This window comes from Buceros rhinoceros, unplaced genomic scaffold, assembly GCF_000710305.1.
Source record: "Buceros rhinoceros silvestris isolate BGI_N320 unplaced genomic scaffold, ASM71030v1 scaffold15189, whole genome shotgun sequence".
Lineage (NCBI taxonomy): Eukaryota > Metazoa > Chordata > Aves > Bucerotiformes > Bucerotidae > Buceros > Buceros rhinoceros.
Window position 1 is genome coordinate 7,268 of NW_010433402.1, and position 13,191 is coordinate 20,458.

A 13,191-nucleotide genomic window follows, 5' to 3' on the forward strand; every position below is an offset into this window, starting at 1 on the left:
AGTTTATGTAACACCTGTGTTTCCTACACTCCACACATCAGCATTGCAAAGTTTTGGAACAGATTTGTTCCCTTGGGCAATGCATGTTCATGACAATTAAAAAAGGTAAAAAAGTCTTCAGTCATTTGTTTAGTCTAACTAAAATGTTACTAACTGCTACATTACGATAAGTAGGCAATTGGTGTGTCCTCATTCCAAAATGACTGTTGTGTTTTATTTGTTACAGAGGGAAAAAAAAAAAACCAAAAGAAAAGAGAAAAACACAGAAGGATCTTCTGAGTCTTCACACTGAGAACTCTCTGGTTGGGCAACAGAGTGGAGCAACAAGAGTCCATAAGTACAGACAGACACAAACCCAACAGGAGGCCATCTTTATCCAGAAGATGGACCAGGTTCCGGTGAAGAATTTTTCAATCTGAGCACTTTCGTAACTGTAAGGGGGAAAAAAAAAAGAAGCAATAAACTCACTATTCCTGTCTCAGACTGCAGCATCCCCTGTTATTCCAAGTGGGTCACAGACTTCTGCTAGCTTAACAGGGACATGAAGGAGAGAAGAGCAGCCCTTTATAGAGCAAGATCTTGCTCAAAAATCACCTGGGAAAGACCTGCAACATCTCCTCCAGCTTCTTAATGACAGAAATTCCCATTCACATTTCCTCTCAATGCAGAGAGATACTAATTTCTCAGCTTTAAAAAAATACACTTACTGGAACCAGTGAGTTACTGTCATCATCACATAGAGTGAAGCCAAGAAGAAAACAAAGTGGAAGTAGGCATAACTGTACACTGTGCCTTTCTTCTCATCATATATCACAGTCTGGCCTCCCCTTTTTTCAATATGCTCGTCAGCATCAGCTGTAAGAGACGGGAAACAAGAAATCTTTTTCAGTTTTCGTTGAATTTGCAAACAGCAGCTGGCTTCACAAAGAACACAGAAAAATACCTGTGGTGTGATTTAGGAAAGTGTGGTACAGAGCAACACTTGAACATTTCCTTGCCCTCAGGGCACATACCTAAGCCTTTAGTAAAAGAAACGGGACTGCCACTGAAATCCTGCCTTGTATCAGCTTCCTGGCCTACTGGCTAGTTTTTGAACATTTGGGCCATTTAAATCACTCTGCCTGTACAGTAATCTTTTGGCAAGTCCAAGCTGATAACCCTGATTGTACCAGGTCTGCAAACAGGACACTCCCTTCCTAACTCACTCCTGAACTGCAGCCCCTGCAGAGCTGTGGAGCCAAAAATCCAGCAGTCACACCCACGAGAATGCAAAGATCAGGAATTACTTTTGGTACGCTGCAGTAATGAAATGTCCTTTAAGGAATTATTAACTAGCCTGTTGTTTTAAAGTGGTATAGCTTCATCTCTTGCTTCCTTCCCTACCATAACTTTGAGCACTTCAGCTGCTTCAGAACTTATATGCTTTATATGCTACAGAATAAGGACACATGCAGCCCTCCATCTGCAGCTGTATCCTCACTCTCTTGGCTCTGGTCTTAAAGCCACAGGTGAGGTAAATTGTGCAGTGAAAATGTAATTACCATCTCCATCAGGCACACAGCAAAAGCAGCAACGAGCTACCTGTGGAACAGACAATAGGAAGGGTAAGAGCCTGTGCTACAACAGCAAAGAAGCAGAACAGTTAGTGCAGGAACATCTGTTACATCTACATTACAGAGGCTATTTTAGAAAAGTCTGGGTTGTATTTCCAACCAGCACAAAACTCAAATTAGGATTTCCCAGGTAGTTTGTAACAGCAGTTTCTAACCTTTAGAAAAACACAGTCTGTATGATTTGGAGCAAATTAACCATTCTTTAAGAATTACTCTACCATTTTACATAACTCAAGGTCAAACACTGGTGCAAGTAAGTACAACAAAATGGTAGAAAAGCTACAGTAAAGCTGTCGCACATTAATAGTTCAGACGGGACTTACCTCAGACTTGCATCAAAGTGCTTTTTAAATAAAAAAATTCTCTGGTGAAGTTAAAGTATAAGGAACTTTTAACACTTTGCTGCATAGGATGGAAATCACACCTGGACAAGTCTAAGTCAGAAACAAACTTATCCTTGCAAGATTTTGCTGAAACGAAGCCAGAATGAGTACAAGCAGAAAGCTGGTTTTATTGCTTTATTTAAATGAAGTGGTTTTTTCTACTGATGGAAAAAGGAAGCTGAAGTTGACACTTTTGTGTTGAGTGGTAATGGAAATGGGAAAAGGGTGCTGACCATGCAATAAATATGGAAGTGAGTGCACTTTTTACACCCAATCACAGTACCAGTCAGCACTTTCTGTGGTGCATCACCAACATTATTTGTTCTGACAAAATCTTACTCTGGGACCTATTTTGGTTGTGGTCTGACGAAGACAATGAACCCTATTAGGAAAACTTCCATGCCTAACTATAATATTAATCAGTCTTTATGGTATGACCATGTGTTAGTTCACAGTATACACTGCAATGTAACGAGGCAGTGGAGTTTTACAGGAGACTGGTATTGCTTAAGTAAAACAAACTGAAGTACAGCTCAACCCTGGAAACAAGGACTTTGCTTCTTGGAAATTTAGAGCTGTTCATGAAGGATAGAAGACAACTCTGGACACTCAAGGTAACGCCAGTGTCCTAGCCCCTCTAACACATCTTTGAAACCCTTCCAGCATCATAGATAAGCAACTATCGCCACACTGACTCCAAGGATGTCTGGATCAATAAGCAAGTACAAAAATGCTGTAGAAATATAGCTGCTCCGCGCAGTTTTACTGTGACTAGTAACCAGTGGTGTGGGTGTTAGGTATAGCACAATTTCACTAATCACTAACGTGAATGCTTGGAGAGTGTAGGGACACTGTAAAACCACATCTGGGGTGCCACAATTTGGCTGGGACACCTCATGCACAGGAATAAACATTAACGCTTTAATTCTGTACTTTGTGTTCTAGCCTCTCTCCTCAGCTGGCACAGGCCAGTTGCAAGTTTTCCTAAAACCCCTAAAAAATCAGATAGGAAGCCTTTAAAGTGTCCAATGGACACATCAAATGGCAGCTTTTACCCTGTGTGTCCATGATTAATCACATGTACTCACTGGGTTCATAAACTCACGAAAAGCCAAAAAGCTCACTTTTTTAAAAGACTGGCTGAGAGTTTAAATAAAACCCTTATTCCTCACCTCCTTCTGCGCTGTGCCAAGCCTCACTTACAGCGCCAGCCTGAGTTCCCCTTGGGTTGCACTGACATTCTGGAGCAAGTGCTGGGTTCCCTCAAACTTTTTAATCAGTTGTAAAAAAGTCCTTGCACACATGGAGTAGTGAAATTAGCAGCACTGGCACACATACTGCTAGCCCCTCATATCACTCAGTTGCGTTCATTAGACACCAACCAACCCTCTGTACACCACAAGCAACTGCAGAGCTACATGCATGCACTTGGCCAAGACACAAAGAACATTTGCCACCGGGAAGGCAATCAGAACGCAATTAGTTGTTCTTTGCCAGTCATTTCTTTATATTTAAATTCAGTGGCTCTTGTACCACTCTTTAGAACCAAATGGTCTGGAAATAATCCTGCTGACAAGCACTGTGGCAGATGAGCCAGACCTTTCCACGGAGGGGCCCACATCCAGCATTCTTGATGTGCCAACCACCCCCAGCCCGCCCACTGCTTCTGCTGCAGGGCACACTGCAGCCCAAAGGCCTTTGGACAAGACCTCCTACGGCCTATCACTGGCAGAGGAAGGCAGGTGGGCATTAAGGGAGGCTGTTTTCTCTGTCATACCCCTCATCCCAGCCTGCCCTTCCTCAGCACAGGATGGGAAAGTGCAGGTTCTGCCCAGACGTGCTTGAGGAGAGCTGGGCTGGGCCACATCCTGGTCGTCAGTGCTGAGTCTGCTGTCAGGCTGCCTGCAAGGGCTGGGGCTGGTGCGGGAGCCACCAGCTGCAGTCACCAGCGCCAGTTGCACTGTCCTGTCAGAGGGAAGCTCCTCCAGCACTCAGACACTTCCACAGCAAAACGCGTTTTGCTTTCTCACACCCAGCTACTGCAAACACCAAAGTGTCCAGCAGATAGTTCTGCATTTTTGGATTGTCACAAACACTCTGATTAGAGACTCAAAATATAGAAGTTAAGTAACATCAACACAGAGAGAGACAGGGATGGAGATTCACCCTCCAAACATACAGATTCATTTAAGAGTGACAGCAGCGAGCCTAAGTAAGGGGTAACTGTTACTTAGCAAAAACCCACTAATTTTCCCATGTTTCTGGGTGTACCCAGGATAAGAAGGCCAAAGAAAAAGGCAGGTGGAATGAAGAAACCTGTACTGCTGAAACAGGGGTAAGAAACACAATCTGAGATGAAATTATAGGCAAAAGCCAAAGTACTTATATGTGGAAATAAGAGATAGGAACTTGGGATCATAGTCAGTCAGCCAGGACTGAAAACGTTCAAGAATCCTTCCATTTCTTTTTCTGATAGTTTCCCAGCAGACTTTTCCTTTAAATGAGCCCACATGAGTTTGTGTGAAGCACAACAACATTTGGAGGAGGTCTGAAGGATGTTGAATAAACTGCAAAAGCAGCAAATCGTTTCAGTACATGAAGTCACCTCCACAGGATCAGCAAGAGCTGCAGAAAAGGCTAATGAGGACGAAATGTTCTGATGAGTCCACACCCAGAGGAACGTAGAATGCATGCTATGATGAAGTTTACAGATTAACTTAGTCATGAAAACACACACAAGAAAGTCTGCACAGAAATCCTGTAGGAGGAAGAAAGAACTCACTTCAGTTTCAGGTGCTGCATATATTCCCCTCAGAGCTTCTGAGCTTGCACGTGTTGTTGAGGTCAAACTAGGAGCAAAAGAAGACAGTGTCAAAACCCTCAGCATAAGTATAAGCTCAACAGAGTGATTTTTTAACACCACATCAAACATGAATAGTCTATTCCCATGCCTAAGCTAAGCATTTGCCCAAATAGAGCATCAAGCACTAAGCATGTGAAAAGTTTGATCTGCAAAAATATAAACCAGCCTGACAGCCAGCTACTGGCCAATTCAGGATGAATCACAAGCTTAAAAGTAGGTCACTCCTGAAAGGTGGTGAATTCATCACCACCAGACAGCAACGAACAGCTAAGCGCTCTCATTTGCAATTCAGAAGAGATCTCTCCTGTTGTGCATAACCAATACTTTTGTATTAACCTTACAGACACTGCTTTGGCTCAGCATTTCTTTATAGGTTTTGCCAGCAAAGTAACAGAACACTGGTCGAAGTCACTTTTCAAAAGTAAATTACCAACCACTATTGTCAGTGTACCAACTGCTAGAAATCACTTTCTTGCATAACTGTAGTTGGCTGGGGGTAATCCTTTCCAGTTTCTTCTGATCAGAAACATTTCTTGCAGAGTCTTCCCCTTTCAGGATTTGTAATGCAAACTTCCCATTACACATGCTTGGCTGTACTCGCTGAGCCTTAGGTAAGCAATACTTCAAAACATTTCCCTTGAAGGCCTCCTTATCTCCCTCAGGTACCTGGTACACTTCCCCTGCAGGCTATGTGAAGATTGTCTGCATTCCCAAAACACCCTTCTTGAGGTACTGGAAATACACTTCTAATGCAAACTAGATCCATGATACATGATACACATATATCTGATATCAGAATTAAATGGAAGATAAATGCATATTTGGAAGCAGAAGAGTGGCTGTCCTATCACTTCAAAATCGTGAAACAGTTTCAGCAGAACGTGCTCAAAAACCTGCTGCGGACAGGCAGTGCTGTCTCATGGCAATCTATACAGCCAAAAGAAGTGATACACCACCTTTCATCATCACCACCTGAATCATCAGCAACTTCCCCTCCTCCCCACCCTGGAGCATAACTTAATTTATTGATGTGACCTACAAAGTGAGCATCACAACTGCATGGGCAGATTTTTTTTTAGAGGAGGAGTTGCTGGCAAACCCTGATGGCAGTACTGTGCTCACCAGTTTTTCAAAGGAAACCCTAAATGCTCCCAGACAGTTTTGTTTTGTTTAAAGACCCTCAAGGAACAATGATACCAAGAGGTAGACATATAACAGCCTCTACCAGGAGGCTACAAAAAAAAAAGATAACTTTTTAGATAGACATAAATGCATTGGTTTTCTTATATAAAGAGTAAATACAGAACCAAAGCACACTGACACTGTCTGGGATAATGGACAGTTGGAAATTTTTTCACTCCAAACTCTAGATTCAATTTGCTCTATTCAACTTTAATGAAATTTGTTTCAAAAATTACACTATTTTGTTGAATATTTTTGGCTAAATCATCTAATCATTCTGAAACTGAGGAGTATATGAACTTCCAGCTCAGTTCTATTCAACTTTCCCCTGTTCTTCTGTCTGCATAAGGCCTCCTACAAGTCTTCAATATTTGGACAGTGATATTACATTTACAGTGAGGTAACTGCAAACCCCCAGACTTACCAAGAATATAAAATGCAGCCAAACAAAATAGTAGTACCCAGACCAGTAACAAGATTTTCATCTCTGTGCAGGCCTTGGCTAAATTCAGGTACACAGATTGTGATGTTCTGATTGTTTTCATCCAGGACTTCACAAAACAAACAAAGGGAACAGTTAGCAAAGCTCATTTCACTGTATTTCAAAGTAGCCTTCAGAGTAAAGGTTTTCAGCAATATACTTTTATTAGTTCAGACACTGGGTAGGTACATTTCTATGTTGTTTCTATGTATCTTTTCAAAACAATAATGCAGAAAAAAAATCTGTAAATCTGACCTGGTAGATTCTGTGTTTTGGGCAAAAGAAAAATGCCGCTTAGCAGGACAGTAAAATTTCTTGTTTGACTAGAGCAGACAAACAAGGAAAAAGACTGTTTGGTGAACAGAAATAAGAAGTTGGAAGTTTACCAACAATTCATCCAAAACTACAGAGCCAGGTAAGACCAAGACAGCACAGACCTGAAACCATAAATTTCTCTGATGGCAGTTGTTCCTTAAGGACAACTATGAAATTCATACTTAGTGAAAAAGAGGTGGTATGTAGTTGTCCTGACCTAAGAAAATGAGATGCACCAATTACAGGCAACATATTATCTTAATGTCTAAGTAAAGTCTACTTCAAGTCCCTGAAATGAACCCAGTTCAGTCTTGATGTTCCAAGATGCTCTGACTTTTCAGTGTCTGCCTAGAGGCAAGGCAGCATCACCCCAAGGCACAAGATTACAGCTGCACCTTATCTTGAATCAAGAGGTTTTAGAGCCAGTGCTATCTAAGGCAAACTATGTTCCCATCTCCTCTTTCCTTCCAGCAGCCACACTGCAACCCCACTGGGATGGCACAACTGTTTGTAGGGGCAGAGAGCAAAATGCAGCAAAGGCTATAAGCAGGTTAAAAATAAACTCAAAGTCAGTCCACTGACCTGGTGGGGAAGCACATTGCATGGCCCTGCAGGGCTGCACAAACAGTTTCGTCAGCACACAGCTGGGACAGTGCAGAGGTGGGAGCAAAATAAGGGATAACATAACTTTATGGAATACCTCAGCCAGATATGTCCAGAATCCCCACCACCTGTGTCCATCAAAGAAGTCTCTGCAGCAAGGCAGATCCACTGTTTTGTAGGCCTTTTAGCTAAGCCTGGCACGAACAAGCTAAGGCACATGGTAATAAGCTAAGGCTCAACAGACACTACCTTTTGTTTGCCCATTTATTCTAAAGGCATTTGCAACTCTTCTCTTTGGGTATGGCATATCAATACCAGTAGCTCGCAGTTTCTTCAGGCCTGATTTGTAAGGTGGCCAATATGAAAGTCCCTCCTTGAGTCAATATTAGGTAAATGCATGGCAAATCTGAGTGACAGGGCACAGGACACCCTAATAAGTGCCAGTACCCCATACATTCTCTAGCACACGTCACTGTAAAAGCTGCACAGGCCAGTATGAGAGTCATTACCATAGAGACAGTGCAGAAAGGAGCACCTCTGAGAGCAGATGACAACCATTATTTTCTCTGGCTTAGGAAGACAAAGTGGAACATCTGATTCAGGAGGTGTGACTCAGTGTGCTTGCTGCACCCTCTGCCAAACGCAGTAACACTTGCAATACATACAAGAAGAATCAGAGCATCCACTTAACTGTTGAAGGCTTGTGACTTTGTCACAAGCATGAAATAACATGAGGCCAATAATTTAATACCATACATCACTTTCTTCTTCTTTTTTTTTGTTACACAGTGTCAAATCTTACAAGTATCTTAGATGTCTTCTGTATTAATTCAAGAACATTGATTAAGCTCTGTAAGTCAATCTTCCACCTAAATACTGTCTGCTTTTCCTTCTTAGTTCTAGACTACACTTGTGTGTGCGTGTCTGTACCTACACAGCTGTGACAGAGAAAGATTCTTTCCTCCATTTCTCCTCTCTCTTCTTGGCAGGAAAGAGAAGAGTTTCCAGACACCTCCCAACACACTTATTTTCCTCTAGTTATTGTTTTTTTGACTATTCCAACAATACGAGCATTAAAAAAGCCAGGTGTTTTAGCACTACTAAATTGAACCAGAAAAGTCTTCTTCAAGTGAAAAGAACGCTCTCTGTCCAAATATATGTATCTGATGGTTAGCTGGGAAAAGGAAACAGTTTGAGTTGTGCTTATAAAGTCTCGCTGGGTTTTTTGTAGCATAAAGAACTCAAAACCCTAGGGAGTTTCCTACTCCTTACTTGCAATGCCAATGGTTAGAAGGCAAGTGGAGTACAGGGAGTCCACTGATCATAATCTCAAACCACTGCAATGTAACTCCAAGTCCTTTCTCAGAATGTTTCCTCTCCAAACAAACGACAAGTAAGTACTAAAGCTTTTGCTCCATAAGGAGCTAAAGCTATCTAGCATACCAGTTCTAGGAAAAGTGATGTTTAGTATCCACTCTGATGGCCAGCACCTACTAACTGGTGCTGGATCTACAAAGCTTTTGGATGAAGCTGATCACCCAGCTTCTTTCAGAGACATCCAAGAGTCATTTGTTCCAACTCCTTTCTCATCAGGTGACCAAACACATTAGGTAGTCAGTCATGTCCTATCATACAAGAACACGCATTTGCTATACACAAGAAATAGGCTGCAAGACTCTGGGAAATTTCTCGGTAGGAAACAGGCTGGAATTGTTCTGGTGCCACAGATGCAACCCACCCAAGGTAAGTTGAGCTCCCCTAGAGCAAAGCATTTAAGGTACATAGAGATGATAACTGCAGTCTCTCTACCACACAGATTTTAGTATTTTTTTTAGTACTTGAAATTTCTTCTGCATAGGCCAGAAAAGACCAAACCCAGCACTTCTATAACCCAGAATTTGTTAATTTAAGTTCGTTACTTTCTTGCTTTTAAAACGTCTAAAAGACGTCTAAAAGAATCTACATAAAGCACTGGGTAACTCACTAGTTTCTGGTGGCTTGCTGGAGAGTGCTGAGAAAGTGAGGTACATGACATAGCAGCTGATAATTCCCGATTGCAGCAAACCAGAATGGGGCTGACCTTTACAAAAAAGAGGAAAATAAGTTATTTTTGCAGACATTTTAACAAACTGAAAAAGAAATTCAAATCTGCTAAAGAACAACACACCAGTATCTTTCAGAAGGGCAGAGCATCTTCTATATTTTACTTAAAGCACTTCATAAGACTTTGAGGCAGTTTAGATACAAATTCCACTGACAAGTAAAGAGAAAAGACTGGGACTTTTAGCTCTGCTGGCTGTTTTAGAAAAGCATTAAAGATTGCCACATAAGTAAAGAATCACCCCTCTGCTCTTGCCAAAAGTACCAGCTTTCCAAAAGCTACCGAAAAACTTCCACGGTAGTTTTATTTGCCCGTAAAATTTGTGTTGGAGTCACTCAAATTATTATATCCAGGTCCAATGTATGCAAGATACTAACAGCTTATATAAAATACACCAAAGCATGAAATACTGCTGTCAGCTCCTCCAGGCCCAAACTTTACAGATGGCAAATCACAAGCAGTCAAAAGTAAATAGTAAAACAGTGGTGAATTAGTTTGACAGCTATTAATTCAACTGCTACCACTGCAAGAGTTTTGTTAGCTCCACAACACAGTACCAGCCATCAGCATGTGAGCCTTCTTTACAGCACAACTGCCTGGTACCTCACCCAAAACATCTCACACCTCTGTAGTTTCAGCAGCTGAACAGCAGCAGCGCTTCATAGTGTAGATAAAAGGACAGGGGCAAGAGCAGCACCAGCTCTTGAACTATCATGAGACTTCCTGCCCAGAACATGGGTCATGCCTCCAGGCACACACCTGTGGCAGCACCAGAAACCCAGGACAAAAGGGGTCAGCAGACTCACGATTCTGGACACAGGGTGATATGGCCACCAGTGACACAAAGAGGCACAGGCCACCATTAACACCAATCAGGACCTTGTTGTACATGCAGCCCTCTGAACGTGTGTAGAAAAGAGCCATGAGGACCAGGGCTGCCACAGCAACGGAGTACAAGATGAGAGTGACCAGGGCAAGCAAACCACTCCACATCTGCTTGTGGTTTGCACCTGCAGTCCTGGAGAGAGAGAGAGAGAAACACCTTATCTCTGTCTTCCCTTCCCCCCAAAATAAAATTTTAATAACTGAGTAGTTCATATCCTCAAACACACATGGCAGTGCATACTTTCCTGAAGTGTGTGTATGACACAACAGCAATACAGATCCATGCAAGATTCCTCCCATGAAACAGAGGGAAACATGCCTCAGCATTAGTGTTTAACTTCTGTATTATCATGCCCGGCTCTTTTTGTAATTATAGCCCAGCATGACTCCTACAACTTCCCATCTTTGGGACCACTGCATCGCAGCTCAATACTTCAGGGATCTCCTAAGCAGGAACTCAGCAAGCCCCAGGCTCAGCTAGCAAGTGGTGCTCTTCCACACAAGAACAGCAAAGGCATGTTGCTTGTCTTCTGCCCTATGCACTACCTTGACAGTTTTACTACCCTTTGCCTCAAAAAGCCTCCTCTCTATTTGGGGCTGTCCCACCAGCCTCCCCCAACTAAAGCGTTTTCCTCTCTTCACCTTTCAAACACCTCTTGCAAAGATCACTGGGTTTTTTTAAGAATAGCAATGAAAACAGTTGTTTTGGCATAAAGAGCTTTTGGGTGCCTGGAAGGGTTTTTTGGGGTTTTGTTTTTGTTGTTGGTTTGGTTTGTGGAGACGTGACTTATTTTAAAAGAATATCTAATGCAGAGAGTGCTAAAGTTAAATGCTGCTGCTGGAAATCCTTCATTCACTGAAAAGTAGCTACAGTAATTAGCAGTAAAAATATCTGTAGTATAAGGAGAACTCACCTTTTCTCCCTGAAAATAGGTACCTAGCAAAGCCCAAAGGTTTGCTAAAACTCTTTCTTAGCAATCAGTATGTTAACTAGAACAAGAGAGGACTGCAAAAGTTTGTAGAGGAAGAAATGAGAGACAGAAAATGTGGGGTGGTGGCAAGAGTTCCTGTGTATATGTGGGAGGACAATTTAAATATTTTAAACTAATGAGAGGTAAAGGGCTAGGAAGGTAATAGCAAATATGCTTAAAGCAGAAATGAAATTGATGCCAAAATGAGTTATATGTGGGATGATAATGAAATCTTGCATATTTAGATGAAAGCAAAGAAATTGAAGAGAATGTATCAGTTCTTGTGTCGAGGGGAAAAAAAAATTCATGTATATTAAGCTGACACAAAAAAATCAGAATTTACCAGTTTACATCACTGCACACAGTTTCACTGTTACATTTTGCAAATCCAGTTTTATTCTCTCACACCACTGTTTCTTAGCAGACATATTTTTATATAAAATATAAACCAACTTAAAGTGAAAGGTTTTTGCATTCCAACATGCCACTACTTAGTGGAAGCCAAGCAATTCAGGTTAAGAATAATCGGCAGAATAGAAGTGAGTAAGGAGGAAACATCTCTGGTGGGGAAGGAGAAAGCGGATGAAGCAAAGATTAAGAGCTCTAAATACTGACTTTAAAGTATTGTCTTTTAGAAATTACATTCATGCTGCTTTTAAACTCTTTGTTACAAGAAATGTATTGTTCAGGAGTCCAGCTACTTGCCCAACACATACCAATTTTTATTCCATTTGTGTGCGAACTCAACAAGCAGGATGAGCTGAATGGCTATGAAAAGGAAACCTCCTGTTGCTCCTACGTAGCGCCAGGCTGCAAGGCAGAGAGGCAGAAAATAGGTCAAACTGCAGTCACCTTTCCCTTCAGGTAAAACGGAATTATTGTTTATGAAGTGAAACCATTATGCAGCAAGCGGAGATCTCAGAGAGAGATCTCAGCTGAAAGGCCAGCTCAGCTAACCCAGGATCAGCTCCCTGATGAATTCAGTTTGCAACCTGCTACATTTTCAAAATAAACCTGTTAGGACATTTACTGAGTTTCCCTAACCTGGAGAATTTTTGTGGAGACTATGAGTTACAATATTCAGAAAATACTGAAACCTTTATTTGTGAGTGGTGAGAGGAAGGTGGTGTGAAGGCATTTCACTGGAATCTAAACCCCAAAATTGCAAGGTACTGGAACCCAGCACTAAAAAGGGCAATTTCTTCCCTTCCAGATTCCAGTACCACAGAAAAACAAGGGTGGAGCTTATCTATTTACACATGCTGTCCCAAGCCACTCCCAAAGAGATGGGAACACTTGGTATGCACCGACTAGTTTTCAGACAGGTTATTTGATTACTTAACCATTGACCTACATATACGGTATTTGGGTAGCTGTTAGGATAGTTTGGACAACAGCTCTCTTATGTGCAACATCAGAAGTCTCTGAGAAAATAGATACCTTTTTAAATGTGTGGTTGCCTGTACAGCTGGTGCTGATTTCAGCGAAGATGACCAAGGAAGTACATTAGCAAAGTTCAGCCGTATCTTACCACTGTGTTTTTCTTTTGAAAAAAGCTTCTATAAGTTAAGTGGAGCAACAGAACAGTCAGGACACATTACCATGTAACTGTTAGCAGATGATGTGGACATTTATTCCATTCTTTTAGAAATAGAATATTCTATATTCTATATAGAATTATATTTATTTTTTCTATGTAAACCTCATAACCTTTTCATAACCTCACTATTTGAAAGAAAGCAAAATGCCATTTGTCTGGTTTTGCTAAACGCACTGTATGCACTTGATAAGCAT

At 41.5% G+C, this 13,191-nt stretch overlaps 1 protein-coding gene across 1 annotated transcript in view; it reads right to left on the reverse strand.

Annotated features, from left to right (window-relative positions):
* Positions 1 to 213: 213 nt before the first annotated feature.
* SERINC5 (serine incorporator 5) overlaps positions 214 to 13,191 on the reverse strand; it is a 23,559-nt gene continuing 10,581 nt past the window's right edge. The window contains exons 4-11 of the mRNA XM_010144099.1: positions 12,114 to 12,207; positions 10,348 to 10,559; positions 9,425 to 9,520; positions 6,466 to 6,592; positions 4,779 to 4,845; positions 1,542 to 1,581; positions 708 to 855; positions 214 to 431 (exon numbers count right to left, since the gene is read on the reverse strand). Coding sequence (XP_010142401.1) covers positions 284 to 431; positions 708 to 855; positions 1,542 to 1,581; positions 4,779 to 4,845; positions 6,466 to 6,592; positions 9,425 to 9,520; positions 10,348 to 10,559; positions 12,114 to 12,207 — 932 coding nt within the window. The 3' untranslated portion in view covers positions 214 to 283. The remainder of the gene's footprint in view (positions 432 to 707; positions 856 to 1,541; positions 1,582 to 4,778; positions 4,846 to 6,465; positions 6,593 to 9,424; positions 9,521 to 10,347; positions 10,560 to 12,113; positions 12,208 to 13,191) is intronic.